The sequence below is a fragment of the Hippopotamus amphibius genome, chromosome 2, assembly GCF_030028045.1.
Source record: "Hippopotamus amphibius kiboko isolate mHipAmp2 chromosome 2, mHipAmp2.hap2, whole genome shotgun sequence".
NCBI lineage: Eukaryota > Metazoa > Chordata > Mammalia > Artiodactyla > Hippopotamidae > Hippopotamus > Hippopotamus amphibius.
The window spans coordinates 45,110,162-45,133,831 of NC_080187.1; the positions used below are offsets into that span (position 1 = coordinate 45,110,162).

Here is a 23,670-nt window from a genome sequence, read left to right on the forward strand (position 1 = left end):
GAAGTCTTCCAATGATGTTCCCTCAACACAGAATAAAGCTCCAAAGAAGGAGAGCCATGAGCCTTCAAATGTTGGCCCTGGCCTCCGCTGCCAGCCTCATCCCCTGCTGCTCTCCTCGTGAACTGAAGCAGACTTTTTTGGTGCCCTGCACACATCCTGTGGCCACATCAATGTGCAGAAACCAAATCCTGGGGAAGAGTATCTGCTTGTATTGGTATGAGGCTTTCTCCAGCGCCTCGGAAGGCTGCTCTGTCTGGTGCACGTGGCAGGCCAGGAGAAACAGGGAACTGACCCCGGAGTTTTCCTCAACCAGTGCTGGGGTTTTGGGGTGTGAAGATCATGGTTCCATTGTCCCTCCGGTGAGATAACTCTGAGGCCTGTGATCTGTACCGTTTTCCAGAGTCTTCCCACTGGACTGAGCTTCAGCTGCTCTCCTGGATCGCTATTTGCCAAGTGATAAAGTGGTCAAAACATTTTGGGAAATAAATTGATGTGTTTGGAATTAGGAATGCAAAAGAGAGTCACTTGGTGCCTCCATGGAAATGTATGTATTCATTTATTTAATATAATTATTGAACACCTACTGCATGCCAGGCACGCTTCTAGGAATTTGGGATACAACGGTAGGCAAAACACAAGTCTCTTCCCTAGTGAAGCACAGGAGATAGGGAGTAAATCGCAAATACAATGAACTAGTAAATTTTGTATGGTTAGAAGCTAATCAATGCTATGGGCCATAAAAAGGAACGAAATTGGGTCATTTGTAGAGACGTGGATGGGCCTAGAGACTATCATACAGAGTGAAGTAAGTTAGAAAGAGAAAAACAAATATCATATATTAACACATGTATGTGGAAACTAGAAAAATGGTATAGATGATCCTATTTGCAAAGCAAAAATAGAGACATAGATGTAGAGAACAAAGGTATGGATACTAAGGGGGAAAGGGTGGTGGTGGTGGGAGGAATTGGGAGATTGGGATTGACACATATACACTATTGATACTATGTATAAAATATATAACTAATGAGAACATACTGTATAGCACAGGGAACTCTTCTCAATGCTCTGTAGTGACCTGAATAGGAAGGAAGTCCAAAAGGGAAGGGATATATGTATATGTATGGCTGATTCACTTTGCTGTACAGTAGAAACTAACACAACATTGTAAAGCAACTATACTCCAATAAAAATTAATTTTTTTTAAAAAAGAAGCTAATCAATGCTATGGGAAAAACAAGGCAAAGAGGGCAAGCAAATCAGGGTGTGCTGGCAAGAGGCAGTGGTAGGGATGCAGGTTGCATATAGATTATAATGAGATCCAGAAACGACAGCTATAGAACCCGAGAAGTGAGTGTATGCATTAGGCTGGAGTTGTTCTGAAAGTTAGTTGACAAGGTTAATTACCAACATGTAGTACAGTAATTTTGCTTCCAGTAGGCTAGACATTTGTGCTTCAGAGTACACCAGCCCTATTCTATCTAGGCTTGTAATATCCTTAGTTAAAAATGACTGCTTTCCTAGACATGTGGTCCCCAGGCAGCTTGCCTGCTGTGAGTCCAATTTTTAATGCAAAATGTCTTTCCAGCACAGAAATGTACTGCCAGTTTATTGAAGTTCATGGAGAGAATGATATTGGTTGACAAAAGGGTATTAGGGAGGGGTGTTATGTTTCAGGAGGTAAAGTGGAGGGATGAAGCAGACTGGGGACCGCGCACCCAGGAAAGCAGGCATTCTCAACTAAATTCACATCACAGTTTCCATCAACCCACTTCTCAGGAAAACCACCCAGCTTGGAAAAAATATTGCATGAGCAATCAGAATGACTGTGGTCTACCTAAGGCAGTAATAGTAAATATAGCAAATCTACCTTTTGGACATTCTCATAAAAAGTAGGGGGTTAAATGGGATCCAGAGGGTATAAGGATATTTTTAAGAGCAAGTGCTTTACAAATGAGATTGACAGGGACTCTAAGGGAGATGATGGTTCACTACATCAGGAGGCTCTAAAAAGAAAATTCTGAAAGTATAAATCACAAGGGGTCTCAGTGAGGAAGAAAAGGCAGGAGGTGCTTAAAGAAACCAGTACCACTTCTCAGAGAACTCTGCCAAGTTTGATATTTAACTACGATTAAGGAGGCGAGAGCTTTCAGGATTTCCTGCTTGGAGCCCTGGATCACTCTGGGGGGCAGGATACTGAGAAGGCGCTGCTTAAACTTCTCAATGGTTCCCTGGAGCACAGGATGCAATTCAGATCACTTATAGGGCACATAGGGCCATTCACAACTGGACCCCGTCTGCATGTTAGCTCACCTCTCTCACTGCACCCCAGCTCCTCCAAGCCTGAGAAACTCCTGGTACTTCCCCGCCTCTTTCTCCAGCTCTATCCTTTCACTCCTATTTCCTGCCCAGAGGACTGACAACCCACTCTGCTATGTCCCTGTAGATATTTCCTCTCTAATTTTTTTTTCTTTTTTAAGATCTTTATTGGAATATAATTGCTTTACACTCTTGTACCAGTTTTTGAGGTACACCAAAGTGAATCAGCTGTATTTATACACACATCGCCATATCCCCTCCCTCCCGCGCCTCCCTCCCACCCTCCCTGTCCTGGCCCTCTAAGGCATCACCCATCATCCTCTCTGATTTCTTTTCACAGCCCCTGTTGACACATCAGGTCACTTTCTCTCTAGCATTTATCTGTTTCTATTACAGTATAAAACCCATAAAGACAAGGTTCCTGATTCTATTACCTCCCCTGCGTCTAGCACAGTACTTGGCACATAGTGTTTAGTAAAAGGTGAGTAAGTGAATAGAGTTAATGAATTAATGTTAGATACATGCTTCCTGCTTCTCTTTTGTGTTTAACAACCCAATAAACATTTCTTTAGTGGTTTAAACTGTGTCTCACAGCAACATTCTCAGGAGGCTGTATTATTTTTTCTGTTTTACTGATGAAAAAGTGGTGGGTTAGAGAGTTAGATGATCTATCCAAGTATGGCAGGCTGAATGATGGCTCCCAGAGGCATCCAGGTCCCCATCTTTGGAACCTGTGAATATTACATTATATGGTAAAAGGGATTTTTCAGGTGTGATTAAAGATCTTGATTTGGGAGATTATCTTGAATTATCAGAGTGGGCCCAAGTATCCTTATAAGAGGGAGGTAGAGGGAGATTTTACTAATAGAAGAAGGTGATATAATGACTTCAGCAGAGAGAGAGACTGACTCTGAAAGTGGAGGAGGGGCCACAAGCCAAGGAATGCAAGGTATACAGCACAAGATACGGGAAGACCAGAAAACAGACTCTCCCCTAGAGAGAGGAGGGGAGGGTGGTCCTACCAACACCTTGATCTCTACCCAGTGGGACCCACTGCCTACTTCTGACCTCAGAACAGTAAGAGAATGAATGTGTATTGTCTTAAGCCACCAAGTTGTGGTCATTTGGTACAGCAGCTATGGGAAACTGATACACCAAGATTCCAAGGGCCAGTTGTAGTTGAAGAGTCAGATAATGTGTTGTCCTAACTTTGGAGCTCCCCATTAAGTGCTCTGCGTTTGGGATGAGTCTAAATGGTGATTAAATATCTCTCAGTCTCAGGGCAGCAAGCCACGTGGGATGCTGTTCTTACAGAAGTGCCAGGTGATGACCTTGTTCTCAATCTGTGAGGTAGGCTGGGGAGCCCTTGTAGGCAGGACACTACAGGAGAGAGGCAGCCAGAGACTGAATTCACTGTGCCCTGCCCACCACCCAAATGCTCCACAGCAGCCCTGCCAGGGAGAGTCACAAAGAGCATCCTGCAGCTCTGAGAGAGTCATGGCAGAGCACGGGACAGGGAAGGCGGTTCCTTCTCTTACAGAGGGAGGGGGTAGTTTGTATACACCCACATGCATCACCGTGCATCATCTTCTTTAATCCTCAGTAATGGTGCTGTTATTACTTCTTTTTTATAGATGAAGAAAGCAAGGATTAGAGGGATTAAGTAATTTATGGTAAATGGCCAAGCTGGGACTTGAACCCAGATCTCTCTGGTCTAATCACTAGGTCTGTGGTTCTCAAGGTGGGACCAGCAGCATCAGCGGCACCTGGTTATTACATTGTTATATTATTAGAAATGTAATTTTTACATTATTAGAAATGTTAATTCTCCGCTTCCCCCTTGAACTTACTGAATCAGAGACTCTGGGGTGGGGCACAGGAATCTGTTTGAACAAGCTCTCCAGGTGTTTCTGATATTCTCTCAAGTTTGAGAACCACTGCTGTGTGCTGTTCTTAGAGTCTTTCAGAAGGACAATCACCATCGTGTCCCAGACTCAGGCTGTTTGCTACTCTGAGCTAGTGTTTAGCAGAGGCAAGAGGAAGTGGCCAATGTGCACATACAAGGAAATTCTGGATTTTCCATAGTGATTGGTGACTATGGTGTAAGGTCTTTCAATGGTGGATGTAGGAGAGAAGAGGAGGAATCAAGCACAGAGCCAGCAATTCTGCTTACTGCCTGGAGAGTAAGCCTTAGGTACGGATAAACGTCATCTCTATTCTATTTTAGAGTTGTCTGATAATTAGCCTGAGACAACAGAAGGGGACTGATGTTTCTGTTGGCATCATTATCAACATTTTCAAAGCAGCTACTTGTATCTGGAATTCTCAGCACTAGATGTGACCCCCATGTTCTTGGAGCTTACAAGGCAGAGAGCCCGCGCTACCGTGACCAGAAGCCCAGAGGACACATATCACAGGTTGGGGCAGGGCCTGAATTCAATTCGGGAGGAGGCCTGACCTTCATGTTCTCCCAGTCTCATGAAGGATTTAGTGAGCTTGAACATTCCCAGATGATATAAATATTAATTGGCTTCCTTTCTAGCATAGTTATCGAAGGTAAAGTTGCCCCAGTCAATCCTAAGAAGCCCTTCGTGGTCTGAGAATGTCTGGCCACTTCCTCACACTGTATTCTGTGGGAACAGCAGAGGTGGGTTTTCATTATCTAAGTCTGGATCATGGAGTTTTACTCCCACAGAGCTGGAGGAGGGAATGTGATCTAACATAATAGATAGTAGCAATCTAAGTTGTATATATTTTGGTGGGGATAAGATCTTTGTAGGCAGTATTCCCTAAAGAAATAATAGATATCAAGTAGTAAGAATGTGGAAAGTCTATTTTCAACTTCCAGTTTGTATATAACCCTTAAGACCTCTGTATATTGAGATGATACCTTTGCCGAACCAACTTCTGGTTGCTCCTCTTGTGCTGGCTCAGCTGCTTCCAACATAGTGTGTGATATGCAGGCAAAGTTTGCCTTTTTGTTTTGCTAATGGTTTCCTTTGTTATGCCTACCTTTTTAGTTTGATGTAATTCCACTTATTTTTTGCATTTGTTGTCAGATTCAAAAAATTACTGCCAACATAGGTGACAAGGAGCTTACCACCTATGCTTTCTTCTAGTAGTTTTATGCCTTCATGTCTTATGTTCACATCTTTTATACATTTTAAGTTAGTTTTGTGTATTGTGTTAAATAATAGTCCAGTTCATTCTTTTGTGCTATCCAGTTTTCCCAAAACCATTTATTGAAAAGACTGTCCTTTACATATTGTATATTCTTGGCTCCTTTGTCAGAATATAATTGACCATATTTGCATGGGTTTATTTCTGGGTTCTCTGTTCCATTGATCTGTGTGTCTGTTTTTATGCCAATACCACCATACTGTTTTGATCATGATAGTTTTGTAATATAATTCAAAATGAGGACACAATATTCCTCTAGCTCTGTTGTTCTTTCTCAAGATTACTTTGGCTATTTGGGGTCTTTTGTGGTTTTATACAAATTTTAGAATTGTTTGTTTCTGTGAAAATTGCCGTTGGAATTTTGCTAGGGATTGCATTGAATCTGTAGATTGCTTTGGGTAGTATGGACGTTTTTGCAGTATTCTTCTGTGAGCACTGAATATCTTTTCATTTACTAGTGTCTTCCTCAATTTCTTTTCCTTGGCTTATAGTTTTCAGTACATAAGTCTCTCACCTCCTTGGTTAAACTTATTCCTGAGCATTTTATTCTTTTTGATGCAATTATAAATGGGATTGTTTTCTTTATTTATCTTTCTGATAGCTCATTATTAGTGTAAAGAAATGCAACAGATTTTTGTATATTGATTTTAGTGGAGTCTTTAGGGTTTTCTATATATGTCATCTGCAAATAGTAACAGTTTTACTTCTTCCTTTCCAATTTGGATGCCTTTTAATTCTGTTTCTTGCCCGATTTCTCTGGCTAGAAGTTCCAACACTATGTTGACTAAAAGTGGCAAGAGTAGGCATCCTTGTCTTGTTCCCAATCTTAGAGGAAACTCTTTCAGCTTTTCATTTCAGTGTATGATGTTAGCTGTGCACTTGTCACATTTGACCTTTATAATGTTGCTGTACATTCCCTCTATACCCACTTTGTTGAGAGTTTTTATTATAAATGGATGTTGAATTTTGTCAAAAGCTTTTTCTACCTGTTGAGATGATCATACAATTTTCATCCTTCATTTTGTTAATGTAGTCAATTACATTGATTGATTTGTAGATGTTGAACCATCCTTGCATCCCTGGGATAAATCCTACTTGATCATGGTGTGTGAAACTTTTAATGTATTGGTGAATTCGGTTTGTGAATATTTTGTTGAGAACTTTTGCATCTATGTTTATCGGGACTATTGGCCTGTAATTTCGTTTTCTTGTGGCATCCTTGTCTCTTTTTGTTATCAGGGTAATGCTGGCTTCATAAAATGAATTGGAAGTGTTCCCTCCTCTTCTATTTTTTGGATGTGTTTGAGAAGAATTGGTATTGATTTTTGTTTAAGTGTTTGTTAGATTCACCAGTGAAGCCATGTGGTCCTGGAGTTTTCTTCGTAGGGAGGTTTTTGATTACTGAATTCAATCCCTTACTAGTAACTGATCTGTTCAGATTTTCTATTCTTCATGATTTGGTTGTGGTAGGTAGTGTGTTTCTAGGAATTTATCCATTTCTTCTAGGCTGTCCAATTTGTTGGCATATAATTGGATAGCTTGTCATCTTGACCCTTTGGTTTTCAGTAGCATGTTTTCCAATCTCCACATATTTGTAAATTTTCCAATTCTCTTCTTGTAATTGATTTCTAGTTTTATACCATTGTGGTTGAAAAAGATGCTTGATATGGTTTCCATCTTCTTAATTATTAGGACTTGTTTTGTGGCCTAACATATGATCTGTCTTGGAGAAGATCTCTTGTCATTCTTTTTATTTCTGTGGTATCAGTTGTAACCAATGAATCAATCTCTCTCTCCCTCTCCCTTTTTTTTTGGGAAAAGGTAGATTTTTAATAACTGGTTTTATCACCAGGTTAAGTTGTGCAGTTACAAAGTAGTTAGAAATTTCTGAAAAGATATTATTGTTTAAAAAAGGAAAAGCTCATTATTACATAAATAATATCTAGTACTTTATTGGGACACTACTGTTCAAAAGGCCCTGGCCAAACCACTCCCAAACAAAACATAACCCAAGTTTGTTTCCAGTCCACTGGGAATGAAGCCATGTGCAGAAGATGAGGCTTCTGAAAGAGGACACAGTCAGGGTGAGTCAGGGCCCTTTTTATTTTAAATTTTATTTGAGCCCACTCTTTTTCTTGGTGAATCTAGCTAAAGGTTTGTCAGTTTTGTTTATCTTTTCAAAAAGCCAGCTTTCAATTTCATTGATCTTTTCTATTGTACTTTTAGTTTTTATTTTATTTATTTCTGCTCTGATCTTTATTTCCTCCCTTCTACTAACCTTGGATTTTGTTTATTTCTAGTTCCTTGAGGTGTAAAGTTAGGTTGTTTGAGATTTTTCTGTTTTATTGATAAAGGCATTTATTTCTGTGAACTTTGAAATGCTTTTGCTGCATCCCATAAGTTTTGGTATGTTGTGTTTCCATTTTTGTTTGTCTCAAGGTATTTTTTAAAGAATTTATGTCTTGATTTCTTCTTTGACCCATTGGTTTTCAGTAGCATGCTTTTCAGTCCCCACATATTTGTAAAATTTCCAATTTTTTTCTTGTAATTGATTTCTAGTTTTATACCATTGTGGTTGAAAAAGATGCTTAATATGATTTCAATCTTCTTAGTTATTAGGACTCATTTTGTGACCTAACATATGATCTATCTTGGAGAATGTTCCATGTGCGCATGAGAAGAATGTGTATTCTGCTTTGTGGTTTGTTATTTTTGGATGAAATATTCCATATATATATCTGTTAAGTCCATTTGGTCTAATATGTCATTTAAGGCCAATGATTCCTTATTGCTTTTCTGTCTGATCTATGCATTGATGTAAATGGAGTATCAAAGTCATCTATTACTATTTTATTGCTGTCTGTTTCTCCCTTTAGGTCTTTTAATATTTGCTTTATATATTTAGGTGTTCCTATGTTGGGTGCATAAATATTTACAAATGTCTATCCTTTCTTTGGATTGACCCCTTTATTATTATGTAATGCCCTTCTTTGTCTCTTATTACAGTCTTTGTTTTAATGTCTGTATATTCTTATATAAGTGTAGCTACCCTGGCTTTCTTTTGGTTTCCATTTGCATAGAATATCTTTTTCAATCCCTTCACTTTCAGTCTGTGTGTGTCCTTACATCTGAAGTGAGTCTCATATAGGCAGCCTATAGATAGGTCTCATTTTTTAAAATCCATTCACTCATTCTGTGTCTTTTGGTAGGAGAATTTAGTCCATATACATTTAAAGTGATTATTGTTAGGTATATACTTATTATAATTTTGTTAATTGTTTGCTGGCTCTTTTGTAGTTCCTCTGTTTCTTTCTCCTTCTTTTGCTTCTCTCTTTGTGATTTGATGATTTTCAGTAATGGTATGGTTACCTTCCTTTCTTTTTCTCTTTTGTGTATCTGCTATAGGTTTTGGCTTTGCCTTAAGGCTTACCTATAAAAGTTATATTTATAACTGTCTATTTTAAATTGGCAACAACTTATGTTTTAATGCATTCTAAAGCTCTACATTTTACTCCTCCCCAACAATTTATATCTTGATGTCACAATTTATATCTTTTTATCTCATGTATCCCTTAACTAGTTATAATTATTTTTACTACTCTTGTCTTTTGACCTTCTTGCTAGTTTTATAAGTGATTAATTCACCATCTTTACAATATTAGATTATTCTAAATTTTACTATATGTTGATCTTTACCAGTGAGATTTATACTTTGATAGGTTTTCCTGTTACTAATTAGTGCTCTTTCTTTTCAGCCTAAAGAAGTCCCTTTAATACTCCTTGTAAGGCCAGTTTTGAGGTGATCAACTCCTTTATGTTTTGCCTGTCTGGAAGACTCTCCTTTAATTCTGAATGAAAGCTTTTCTGGGTAGGGTACTATTGGTTGGAAGGTTTTTTCTTGCAGGGCTTTGACTATATCATGCCATTCCCTTCTGGTCCATGCAATTTCTGCTAAAAAAAAAAAATGTGCTGATGATTTTATGGGGATTCCCTTGCATATAAAAAGTTGTTTTTCTCTTGCTGCTTTTATGATTCTCTCCTTATCTTTAAATTTTGACACTTTAATGTATCTTGGTGTGGGTGTCTCTTTGGATTCATCTTATTTGGAACCCTCTGGGCTTCCTGGATGTGAATGTGTCTTTCCCCAGGTTAGGGAATTTTCAGTCATTATTTCTTCAAATAAGTTTTCTGCCTCTTTCTATATCTCTTTTCCTTCTGGGACTCCTATATTGGTAAGCTTGATGATGTCCCATTAAGTCCCTTGAGATTTTTTGCATTCTTTCTTCTTTGGCTCCTCTGTTTGGGTGAGTTCCACTGCCTGTCTTTGAGTTCACTGATCCTTTCTCCTCCTTCATCTAATATGTTGTTGAATCCCCTCTCTTGTATTGATATTTTTTGGTTCAGTTGTATTTAGCTCCATGACTTGTATTTGGTACTCTTATACTTTTCTCTTTGTTGAAGTTCTCACTGTGTTCATCATATCTCCTCTCAAGTTCAGTGAGCATATTTATGACCATTACTTTGGACTCTTTATCAGGTAAATCATTTACCTCCATTTCATTAAGGATTTTCTGAGGTTTTATCTTGTTCTTTCATTTGGAACATATTTCTCTGTTTTTTCATGACTCTCTATATTGGTTTCTCTGCATAAAATAAAACAGCCACTTCTCCCAGTCTTGAAGGAGTAAGCTTGTGTAGTGGATGAAGCTTGTCATTCAACCGTGCCTTCGATTGTGGTTGTCCAAGGAGCCTATTTTTATTTTTAGTCCTAGTAGCTGGAGAGTGCCAAGAGCATCAGTGTCCCAAAGGGAAGGATTTCAGTCAGCACCTAGATTCAGGCTGATTGGAAGCCAGACCCTTGAGCAGTAGCTTTTAAAGTACACAAATGTATGGAGTTCTATGAGACTGCAAGTGTAAGCCCCACTGACCACCAGAGCCAGGTGATGTAGATATGTCCCCTGTGTGGTAGTCACAAAATCAGGGTGCCAGACAAGTGTACAAGTTCCTTTCTGGGAGATACCAGCCACTTGGAGTGAGGAAGAGGGAGAGTGCAAAGATGGCATCCACTGGCTTCTGTCCCAGGAGTGCATTTTCATAGCACCCCAGAGTGTGCCAAATCAGAAGTCTGTTCTCAGGCCAAAGATCCAAGCAAGCATATAGACATCTTTCACAAAGAGACTGGGGTGTATGTTTCAGTCTTCTCTATGCACCGGTGCCCTGGGAATGGTAGCCAGCAACAAACTGTTTGTTATAGTCCCATGGGACCAAGGAATGTGAGCCCTGCTGTCCCCTGGGCTTTAGCCACAAAACCTGGGGCACCAGACATGTGTAAAAGCTCCCTTTGGGAAGATAGTGGTGCTCTGTAGCATAGCAAAGATAGGGTAAAAAGATAGCACCCACCCTCCAAGATCTCTGGACTGGACTATAGTGGCTCTTACATATGCGTTTAGTTAGAAGCCTGCCCCTGAGGTCACAGCTGTTAAAAAAAAAAAAAAAAAAAAAACTAGTATGTATTGGTTTTCTATTGCCACTGTAACAAGTAACCATAAATTTTGTGGCTTAACAAAACACCCATTTATTTTCTCACTGTTCTATAGGTTAGTAGCCTGGGCTCAGTGTGGCTCAGCTGCTTCTCTGCTCCTGGTTTCAAAAGGTTGAAATTAATGTGTTGCAGGCTGCATTCTTTCTAGAGGCTCTGGGCGTGAATCTGCCCCAAGTTCATCCAGGTCGATGGTAGAGTTCAGGACTGAGTCCCTGTTTCCTTGCCACCTGTTGGCTGGGGATTGTTCTCAGTTTCTAGAGACTGCATGCATTTCTTGGCTCATGGCCCCCTTCTTGCCTCTTCAAAGCCAGTAACTATGAGTCATACCCTTCTCTCATCTTGAATGTCTCTGATCCCCTCCTCTGCCTCATGCCTTCTCTGTGACCTTCTGCTGCATCCCTCAGACCTACCTTGGGCTCACATAGATAATTCAGGAATAATCTCATTATTTTAAAGTCAGTTGATAGTAACCTTTAATTCGAACTACAGAGTCCCTCTCAGCAATGAATGGATGGGAATATGAGGGGTACACTTTAGAACTCTGTCACTGCACACTTTTGGTGACAAGGTCCTAAAACATTAGCTTTACTGAGTTTGTGACAAAGTTTTTGTGTGTATTTTAGGGCTGGTGATAGAGTCTCCATGAAATCTCCTGCGATTTTCCCTTTTTATTGAATGGAAGGGCTGGAATGGTTTACAGGGATGATGCTGAAGATGGGGAAACTGAGGTGAACACATAGAGGGCTATACTGAAGTTATACAGAATCAAGATTAGAACTTAGTTATACCAGCAACTGGGCCAGAGCTATTTCCTCCTTGTCATTTACTCAGTTATTCACATAATTGTTCATTTATTGACTTATTCATCTACTGATCAAAGAGTTATCAAGTACCTACTCTCTGAGAGACATTTTTCTAGATTCATGAGATGTAAGACATTTACAGACTTTGTCCTAATGGAACAAACCTTATGCTGAAAATCACATACAGCAAACAGATACTCCTACAATTAACTAGATATTTATAATATAACTGATATGAAAGTAAAGTAGAGGCATGCATGAGAGCTTACGTTAGGGAGATCTAACCTTGTCTAGAAGGATCAGGAAATGAAGAATGACATTTAAACTGAGACCCAGACAATAAATGTGTTAGCTGGATGTAGATGATTAGGGATGGAATAGCATTAAAGTAGAGGGAATGGCATGTGGGAAAGTTCTAGCCTACAAAGCAGAATAGAGGAATCAGGGAAAGTCAGTGTTGCTGGAAAGTGCGAGGGGAGGAAGAGAATGGCACAAGATGAGTTTAGAGAGGTGGGGTGGTCAGATTGACCATGGCCTTCATGACCAGGGAAAGGAATTTCAACTTTTTCCTAGGTGAAAGGGGAAGCCATGGGAGGGATTTAAACAGCGGAGTCTCATGTGAGCTTTGACTTTTTAGAAAGAGCACTCTGGCTGCTGTGCAGAATAGATTAGAGGAAGAAGATGAGGGCATGTGGAGTGTGAACACAAGGGGTGCATTCAGCGAGGCTAGTTAGGAGGTGTTGCAACAGCCTAGGTGGGAAGTAGCTTGACCCAGAGTGGTGAGGGCAAGGATGACATCAGTACAGGTAAAGGACAGAGAATGGATCAAAGGCATATTTTGGAGGTAAAACTGTTTTGGCTTGCTGATGGATCAGATGTGGGAATGGCCAAGGGAAGATGGTCAAGATGACTCATGGTTCCTGTCATATTTGTGGCTCTTCTAATGATATAAGTCAATTAAAAATCACATTCCTATACATGATAAAAAGCCTTACATTTTCTTGATAGTTTAGCTTTTATTATATTGTAACCATTAGGGATTTAAGTGTCAAGAAAATCCTGTTTAATATCACCTGGAAAGAATTTATGTTTTACTAGATTTGTCAAAGGAGCTCACAGAATTTGTATTATGTGATGATTTTCAGCATTGTAATGTTTCTCTGTGTTCCCTGCATCTCCATTCTATTTTGTCCTCATTTCATCTGAGGATAGAGAATGCAAATGATGGCTTCCAAGGCAAAGAAAAATTAGCATGAAAGGGGACATCACATCCTCATTTCTTAATAGCCACTGCCTCATTTCCTTTAGGTCCTTTCTGATTTCTTTTGCCCACATGGCCCATTGACCACTACTAATTCCCATGATGATATTGAAATTCACTCCTAGCTTGGTCACACAAAGCACTATGTGGCTGTGCTTAATAGTCCTGGGTGAATGTTGCTGTATTCACAAGAGACAGCATGGACCCTGGACCAGACATTATCAGGTAACAAATATAATCCTGATGCAAGCTCCACGGTCACGGCCTGAAGCTTGTTTTGACATCTTCCTTGGCTCTTATATTTCTCCTGGAGACTCTGATATTAGATTTTCTGGATTTAAATTAATCACAGATCTTCCATTTAACCACTGGGGTGCCTTAGACATTTACCTAGTCTGCTTTCTCATTTGTAAAAATAGAATAAAATCAGGCTTTTGGGAATGTTGAATGAAATAACTCATATAAAGAATTGAGAACACTGCTTAGCACACAGGAAGTACTCCATATATGGGAGTTAGTGTTTCTGTTGTTATGAAAAGGAGTTGCTCACATATTTCTTTCTTTCCTTTTATTCTTCTCTGGTAATGACTATCTAGAGGGCAAGGGGTTTTCTCTTAGAAGGAAAAGAAGATTCTGAGCCAGCCCTCGTCCCCAGGTCTAGTCTTGCAAACAAGGCTTGCCAAATTTATTGCTCTGGACATGGATATCCCAGTGAAGAGAAGCTCCTCTCACGTGCCTCCTCTAATCTGACAGCTGAGCTCTGCTTAGTGCCCTGTCTTTTCATTTAGCTTGCTCAGTGCAGCCATCAATCCCCTGGGGACTGAAGCAAATACGGCCTCCTCAGCATTCTGTCTGAATGAATGCTTCCCGAATTTGTTGGCAGGAGGCCACAAGTTGACTTGATGGGGTCCTTGAGTAAGTCATTTGGCCTCTTTGAAAAGGGGTTGGATGACTCCAAGGACAGGGAGGTGGAGGAAGGGCAATAGCCCATCCTAGGCCCTTTGCAAGTTGACCTCTGGGGTCCTCCCGTTCCTTCCCTTCAGTTGCCCACCCTGCCCACTCCCTGTCTGTCAGTCCATAAGCCCTTTGATGGTTTTGTGCCTTTGTACCAGTTCTCTCTCTCGAGTCCTTCTCTAATATCCTTACCTTCTTTGACTTAAAAATTCCTGCTTATCCTTCAAGACTCATGTCTAATGTCACTTCTCTCTGAAGTGTTTTTATTCATTCATTCCACAAATGTTTACTAAGCAAGGCACTGTGCTAGATGTATAAGATACAGCTGTGAACAAGATGGGCAAAACCCCAGCTCTCGCGGTGCTGAGGGAGAGACTGACAATAAACAAGTCAGTGAACCATAGAATATCATGTTTGTGGTACATGCTATAAAAGACCAAAAAAGTGGGCAGGTATGGGGTGAGTGGTAGAGGAGTTGCTTTCTGAGGAAGCTAGTTTTGAATTAAGACCTGTAGGATGAGAAGAAAGCAGCCACGTGAAGAGCAGGGGTCTGGATGCACAAATAAGCTAGTTTTGTTTGAAGAACAAAAAGAGAGTCGGTATGATTGGAATATGATGAGCAGGAGAGCATGAGAAAAGATCAGAAAGGTCTTAGGTAAGGAGTTCAGATTTTATTCTGAGTGAATAGGGAGAGGCGAAATCAGATTTTGTGTTTGCAATAGCACTCTGCTAGCTGTGTGGAGGATGGATGGGGGAAAAGAGAAAAAAGAGGAAAGGAGGGGAGAGAAGTAGGGAACCTGGATAGGAGGCTCTGGCAGTAGTTTAGGGTGGAAAGGATCATGGTTTGACCCAGAATTACAGTTATGGAGTGGGGAGAAGTAGACCACTTAGAGATATATCATGGAGGTGCGATTAATGGGACCTTGGTTCATGGATTGAATTTGGAGGCGAAAAAAGAGGAATTATAGGTTTTGGATTTGAGCAGCTGGTGGATAGATGGATTTTTAGGAGGATGTATTTTAATGCCACTTGCTGACATGGGAGACACTCGGTGATGATAATGTTTAGGGGATTGGCGAGTCTGAAGTGTATTTTGGACATGTTACCTTTGAGATGCCTCTTAGACATCTGAAGGAATATGGCAAGTAGTTATTTGGATCTACAGGTGGAAATCTTGAAGAAAGAGATCAGAAATATATATAAAATACCCTCCTCCCCCAGCATGAAGAGTGGATTTCTCCCTCCTTTGCAGGGTTAAATTAGGAACCCAACAGATCCTAGGTTCTCATACTTCTGTAGGTTCCACATCATATCAAACATATTAAAATTCACCTTTATCCCACATTGAGTTTAACTATATGGGATTCCTTAAGTGTTGAGTTGCAGTTGACTAGTTTGACCTGTTGCATTTTGTAGATATTTAATTAAAATATCATTTGATTTTGCATATTCTAAAGGCAACTTTATTGTGAATGTTTCATGTTATTTTTGGATGCCCTTGAAAAGCTTATCGTGCAAGACATGGGACTTTTGGCCCTTAATTGATAAGGTGAGCTTGCTCTACCAGAGTCCCAATGATATTTTTATGCCTTTTTCAAAGGCACTTAAATAGCTTCATATTATAGCTATGCATTCTTGTGTCTGTGTTTCACACTAGACCATAAGCTTGAAGAGGGCATGAAGGACCTCAGCGCTTAGTCTATGACAGGGACTCAGAGTTTATTTATGGAAGCAATTCATTTGGGCTCATAAGGAGAAAAAGCCAAGTCCACGGATACAGTGTGCATTCTGTCCACACTTGGGAAAAGGCTCTTACCCCCTGCCTTGCAATGTATGTAATATGGACTTGTTTTCTCTCTGGCACAAATAAAAAGGAGGCAGTTTTGTGCAGAAGGTTGCTGCTGTGGGCTTGAGTTTCAGCCACACCCTTGACTAGTTGTGAATCTTGCAACAGAAAGTTAGTTTCTATAGGTCACTCTGATTTTTGTGGGGGCAAAATTAAAGTCATTTAGTAGAACTCTGCCAGCTTCAAAACACTGTATTCTTAAAATAATGTATTCTTTTCTAAAATGAAAAAGGGCCTCAGTTTATGTTTCTGGAAATTTCTACAAGTGGGGATACAAAATATCTTTTGTTGCCTGACACCTGGCCTGGAAAAAGCAACAGTTGCAATAATTGTTGGGGGTGGGGGACCCAACAATGGCCCTTTAGAGAAGAAATCCTGTAAGAAAATCTTTCTGTAATAAGACAGTCAAACGTCTTTCTAAGTCCCTTGCAGGTAGAAGATAGAAAAGAAGTGCTGGCATTACCAGGTCTCAGATTTGCCCTCTGAGACTCAGAGATGCTGCACAACTGCATCCTTCTTGCCCAAGAATTGACTCTGGGCTAGATCTTCACCTCTCATGATGAAGAGGAGACGTGATTATATGGATTACAGCCCCATTTCTACTGTCAAGTCACCCCAGCGAGCCACAGTGAAATTAAGTCCATCTTGGCTGTGCCTTGCTAAATTTGTCAATGGCTCTGAAGTACTCTGCCGAGAATTTCAGATTTTATAGGTTTGCAACAAAAATAATTTTGGAAATGGATGTCAATCAGGGAAGAGAAGCAGGTTTATACTTTGTCATTGACACATACTGAGTCTGGGACCCAGGACCCCGCTTGGGCCAGGTGAGGTCGGGCTGCAGCCAGCCTTTGTGCTCCTGCTACCATTTGGTGTTAGAAGATGGAAGGTGGGAGTGTTGAGCTGGCCAGGCCACAGTTGAAAATTGCCTCCAATTTTCTCCATAATCGTCAAGCTGCAGTCTGTCATTGCCCTTTGTGTGAAGCTGAATGATTATATGAAAGCATTTTAGCTGCATGATGTTCATTCTACATGACGGGGATAAGGTGTTAAATATTTCCATACTTAGATGTGCCTACAGTGTTGATCACTTGATGGAGAGATTTTAATTGAGTTACTACAACAATCACCTACCCTTCTCTACCAAGCACTCAGTTTGCAAGTTCCTCAAAATGAAGAGTAGACTGTTGGGTGGAGAATGATGAGTCTGATAGAAAAGATCAGTAGCATGATGATAAGGCCCTAATACTGGGATGAAAGGCGAGAAAATGATCATTAATTCACAGATGGATATTGACGATTAGCAAGGTCTTCTGTGGGTGTGGGAATTGAAAAGAATGGGCACACTATCCATCTTTTGGAAAGTGTAAAAATGTCTATTCTTCTTGACTGGTCCATCAAATCTTGAATCACTGTCCTTTGTAGCAATGGGCCAATTAGATTAAAACCATTAAAACAATTGACTTGCTTCCCTGAACAACTCTTGTGCAGCAAGTTCGCTGGTAGTGCTCCTCCTGCTTTAGTCCCATCTGCTTAGTTAAGCCTTAGCCATCCTCCAAGAGCCAATGCTAGTCCAAACTGCTCTTGGAAACTTGCCCTGATCAATCTAATTCAAAGGAATTTCTGCCTGTCTGAACTTAACAATTTAGTGTCTCATTCATCTGAGATTTAGAATTCACTACTTAGTATTAATGGTCTTAATACTGAATTGTATTTTTATTATTCTGAGTCTGGTTATGTAATCCCAATTAGTTTATTTCAAGTCCATACACCTCAGCTTTCTCATTTATAAACAGAGGATAATATGTGTACCTCTGCTCTAGAGTTTTTCTAAGACTTAAAAGAGGATATATTTATATCAGTATATATATACTCTATATTTCCATATTATACAGCACATAGTAAGTGGTCAATAAAATTAGTTTCTGTCTCTGTAATGGGACTTCACGGCAGCAGCAGCTCTCTCGTATACCTTTTTGTATCCCCAGATCTTTAAACCTAATTGGAGCTCAATATGTATGTCACTTCTGTTGATTTCTTATTTCTTTTTGCCAAAGGCAGGGAATTGAACCTTTAAGGCTAGTGACCATCTCAAGCAGGGTTCACAAAAATCTATAATCCATGGTTGTTTTTTGCTAACTATACAGTCCTACCCTGTGGCATGTACTAGAGATTGATTTTAAACAAAGTCATCTTCTAGGCATCCAGGGATATAGCCAACTAACAGGGATACACAGGATATCAGCCAATAGAACAAGGTCATCTTCTATAACAGCTTTCATACCCCTCAGCCTCTTCATGCTCAGCCCCTTGGTCCCCACCCTTCCATACACCCACTGGTGGGTGTGCAGTAGGGGGAAACCAAGGAAAAAGCAGGTTCAGGTGGCCCTTTCACTTGACATGGCATCTGTACAATGCAATAATAACTGCACCAAGCTTTTGTAGATTTTTTTCACAATCCGCTTACTAAAAATGGGATTTAACATACATTCATGACCAGACCTAAACTGATCCTTTCTTCTATTGTTGTTACTTTCTCCTTCTTTTCAGTTCCCCACTCTGCTCACCCTTTTTCCCCAACTTTATTTAGATGCTTCATTCACCTCCACCCTTTCCTAATATTCAGCTTCTATGTGGAAACAGAGAAGTTTCTCATGACCTCACCCTTTCAGAGATGTTTGCACGTGGGTATGAACAGATCAAATAAACAGGAACTTAGGTTAATTTAATAGAAAAAATAAAATATGGAATAACATTGATTTTGGCCAGTATCAATTACAACCATTCTACTATATTTTACAAAAAAACAACTGAACATTTTACACATGTACAGTATTTTTCAGTAAAAGTGGATTTGGATTTAACAATGGACCACTAATGAAAAATCAAAAGACAAAAGAAAACAGAAGATAGGACTTTTGTCTCTAGAAGGTTAGAGCATTTGTTAAGTCTCCAAACTTTGTACTATCCGTTACATATATCTCATTATGAATATATATATTTATACATAATATATAACATTAACTTAAACTTTGAAAGCATTATGTTCTAGTTAATAATATTCTGTAGATAAACGAGGCAGTAACCACTAGTAGTTAAACCAGTATTTGCACAATGTGTGCCTGCATGGTCAGTGAGAAATGGAACACACGTGGGTGGACCCCAATGAATTTGGCTGTCAGATTGATGGTTATTTGTTTAAGAACACAGACATCATTTTTATTTTTCCCTTCATAGTAACTTTGTGCCTCAAATATCATGGGTGGCTTGTTAAATGGATTCTTTTGCAGGCAAATCTGGTTTCACCATCTACTTGATCTTGCTTTAGGCTCTCACTTGCTTTTGTCCACTTAGAGAGTGTGCCTTTACATGTAAGACTCTACATGCTACACCCAGGACTGATTTGCTTTCTTCGGGTCAGAAGGGCCTGCAGTGTTATGAAGAGGAAAATTACTCAACAAAATTAGTTGATACCTTAGTTACATATGAATCATTACGTGACTCAGTATCACCACAGTGCTATTAAGAGGGTCATTAGACTTTGTACTCATTATTTACCTTGGGTTCAATGTTAACTTTGATGTCTAGGAATGCATATTTTGAAGGTAGGCTTTTTACCAGCTTGCTGCTTGGATGGGGACCTTAGCATCCACATCCCAGGATAACCTATATTGATGTCACTCCTCATCTGTGAGGCCAGTGACATCTTGGAAGTGAGGCTGTCAGAAGCCTAAAGCCTGCAAAATGGCTGGTCATTCTCAAAGCAAATGAGGTTGCCAGTGGAGATGGGATATGAAACATGAAGAAACTTGATATTCATCTCTCCTCTCCTAAACAGAGAAACTCAGAATTATAAAAACACCTATCAGGCTTCCTCATTTCTGACCACTGATCCAAACAGTCTTCACATAATTCAGTCTGCTCGATTCCAGGATGTGTTTGGGGAGTCACAGAAAACCAGTGAAGATATTTCCAAGAAAATAGATGATCTCAATGACATTCAGTGGACAGTATCATAGCTTGGTTATAGAGGGGAGAGAGGAGCGGGAAAAGAACAGAACCAGGAGGGTACAATCATGCTGCCTATATTCCATTTCCAGTTTTATTTTCTTAAAATGACAAGATGAAAAAAACTTCTAATAAGCACCATTGAAAAATGTTGCCCGGCCAACTTGGGCACGAGCTTAAATATTATTTAAATAAATTCCATTTCTTAAAAAATACAGGACCTTTTAGAAACTTTTGACTCCAGGAAGAAATTTCCTTCATCATATCCAAAACGCTTCCCACTACAACACATGGAATTTCTGATGGCCTTTAAAAAAAATGCTGTAGGGATAATGGCTGGATAGCACCAAGAGATTGTGCAGGGTTTCCAAGTGAACACTCTGGATTTGGGGGGAGCTGGATCAGTCTCAGCTGTTTTGTGAATCTTTGCATTCTGTCTATCGACAATTTGACTATGCAGAGCGATCCCATTTGACCAGCTGTATGTAAAATAACCGAATCTACCGTGGAAAAGCCAGTAGCAGCAAGTCTATCTGATGAAACCAGTGGAACAGACTTATCAAGTGGGCATAATGCCAAAACCAGCACATAATGCATGAAGTAAATTATGTGTGGAAAGTATCAACGGTCATCTGTGAAAAACCAAGACAAACGACACTGAACACAACTCTGCGGGATGTTCTTAATGCCCTTAGGTCCAGTTTTCTGCCATTTCCCCCGACAGTGGACTCAAGCATGAAAAATGATGGATGCAAGAGCTTTGTGTTTCATTTTGAGCTACGTCTGCTCTTGTGATGTTTTTGAAAGGTATTTTTAAGCGTCTCAAAGGGGAAACAAGCAAGTAAATGCAAAAGGAAAAAACAAAAGGACCTTCAAAAACAGGGCAGGAAATCAAATCATTACTTTAACGTCAAATTTTGGCATCAAATGCTTTGGTCATACAATACTGTCTCTGTGGTTCTGGCTGTTTAGCACTAAACACCCAGTTATAAAAGGTAGGCTTGTTGTAGGTTTATTTTTTTTTTTCCATTTAAGTTCTGACAAAACAGTTCACCATCTCCCTGCACAAATTTGAGAGAGAGAGAAAAAGAGAGCAAGAAAGAGAGAGGTGGCTTGCTTTTTTTTTTTTTTTGCTCGTTTTTTTCTTTTTAATAATAATATGGAATAATCTATAAGTCTACAGGAACAAAGAAATCTAGGATGGCAGCTCAGCCTTGGAATGTACATGTTTTGCAGCAAAGTTGTTGAAGAACCTTCCGTTGGCACAGATTGTTCTTTTTCACTAGCATACAGAAGCCTCCTTCCGCCCAGGACTCTTCCGTTGCTTTTCCAGGAAGTCAGCAAGAGAGAGGGGAAGTTGAGGACGAGAGCAGCATGATGGAAACACACGGAAGAAGGTTGTGATTGGCCAGAGAGGCAGATTGGGGGGATTGGAAGAGATCATTCGGGAGCAGTCAACAGGAGGAAATTTGGTCCACCCAAAATGATTTCAGTCAACAGCATTGTTTTTCAAGGAGAGATATTGCAGTCCAACGGTAAATGTGATTGGTATCCATTTATGAAAGGAAAAAAAAAAAGATCAGAAAAAGAATAAATTAGAAATCAATAATAATATAAGCAAGGATTTTTTCTTTTTGGAATTACCTAGAGCAGAGCGTATACAGTCATATATACTATATTTCATTGAATCCAAGACACTGGATTTCAGATGCACCACTATTTTAAGTACTACCAAGAAAAAAAAATTCTTATTAAATGGTGACACAATAGCTTCTTATCAGTTAGAATATTAGTTTTATGCTTATTGAACGTATTAGTTAAATTTATATAACATGCTGTTTTGTTTCTGGGCTTATGTAATAGTTCTTCCTTTTAATATTGAGAAATAGTTTAACTTTTTCAAGCTACTATGCAGTGCAATTAAATGCAACACAAATAGGAGTGATCACGTGCCTAACTCAGCTGACTACCCACATCTGTGACTAAGTCACAGATGGTGACAACTATGTCACAGACGGTGACAATTATGTCACATCAACCTGCGGGTCAAAAACAGTTGTAAGTTGCCATGAATCATAAGATGCATGCAATTCCAGAGCTGCTAAAATATATTTAAAAAGTATGTCTTAGAATCACTGAAATATGACAGTTGAAAGAAAATAAATAGCACATCCCTGAATACAATTGCCATGTGATTTGAAAAGCCTGGTGAGGCCATCAATGGTCTCATTCTTTAATCGACCTGAAAATGGAATCATCACAAATCATGGTTCCTCATTTTCCACTTTTGCCCACAATCCTGACACTCCACTTTTACCAAAGTGCCATTGGCATAAATTATCTCATGCTTACTGTGGTTTAGGGAAAGCCGTTAAAGCATCACAAACCTTGAAATGCCCAGTACCAAGTGCTATGGGTGAAAACTTCAAGTCACACTGGATCGTTTGGGTCAATCACTTAAAAATCTTCCTCAGTTTTTCAGTTACTAACTTACAAAATTTCTGATCATATTCAGATATAGGGGAACTATCTTTTAAAGTAAGGGTAAAAAAAAGCACTGGCTGTAACGAAAAAGTGATACTTACGTGGTACCTGGGGTGCCATCCCCCCAATCTTCTCACCTCCATGTTGTGTGGTAAGAATTAGCCCTGGCCATGAAAAGTTTGAACACAGAGTCTGAGCAGGTCTGCCCACCTCTGCCAGACCAGTCATGTATTAGAAAAGCTATGAAGAGGCAAAGTCACCTGTGATATACCTGTGATGGATGTGAGACCATAAATGATGTTCCTGTGGCTGTCATTGCATGCTCAGATCTTGCTGATGTTTGAGATTCCTAACCTCATGAGGTCGACAGCATTATCCTCGTTTTTACAGATGAGGGAAGTGACCCCAGGAAAGCTCATAACCTGCCCAAGATCTGGAGCTTAGATATGAATGACAGCATTCTGACTCCTGAATCCACATTCTCTCAACCACAGTACTCTTCTGCCTCTTGCGAAATTTCCAGAAGAGGAACCATTCAGAGGAAGACAAAGGTTAAACCCAGGGAAATGATTTTATCAGGGGAAAACTGTTCCAAATGCATAGTTTTTTATCTTCCTATTTTGCTAACAATCCAAAGATGTTTGGAACAACGATGGTTCAAAACAATTTCTTTCTACATCATTGAGATGCATGTCTGCATAAAATTTAGGCACAAATTTTAGGGCCCTCTCTGAAGGAATTAAATCAAGAGTCAAAGTTCACAAAAGGTTAGAGTTGGAATAATTTAAATTCATTCATTTTATAGACGGGGAAACAGGCTAGAAAAGTGAGAGAACTTGGTATTTGACAAATTGTCAGGGGGAATGGCTGCATATTAAAAACACCTGAGAAGCTTCTAAAGATATCTGCTCAGTCGGGACCCCAAGACCAATTTAAATGAATCTTTGGGGAAGGTCTGGGGTCCTGGCATTTTGGTTGAGAACCACTGGTGCCATGAAAAGAAAAATGGACCAACGTTAACATTGGAACCAATCTGTAATTGGTTCTATCATTGGATACATGCTTATCTATCACAGCTTAATGAAAGATTCAGGTATCATTTGATATTTACATATCAAAATTACAAACAAGCCAAATAAGAGGAGAATGGCAATAAACTGTGGCATCTCCACGTGATAAAATATTAAGCTATTATTAAAAATGAAGTTTCTGAAGACTTTGTAAAAAGGATAATGTTTACCTGATGCTTAGTGCAGAAAGCAAGATATAAAACTCC

The 23,670-nt window shown here is 39.6% G+C and overlaps 1 protein-coding gene across 2 annotated transcripts in view; it reads right to left on the reverse strand.

The window, feature by feature from the left end:
* The window catches only part of PCSK5 (proprotein convertase subtilisin/kexin type 5), a 453,108-nt gene that overhangs the window by 124,076 nt on the left and 305,362 nt on the right, over nt 1-23,670 (reverse strand). Inside the window, exon 21 of one of the 2 annotated variants that reach the window (XM_057721745.1) lies at nt 21,028-21,234. The exons of the other annotated variant lie outside the window; for it this stretch is intronic. Within the exon in view, the coding sequence (XP_057577728.1) occupies nt 21,119-21,234 (116 nt within the window). The 3' untranslated portion in view covers nt 21,028-21,118. Of the gene's footprint in view, nt 1-21,027; nt 21,235-23,670 lie in introns of those variants that run through there. 2 annotated transcript variants of the gene reach the window in all.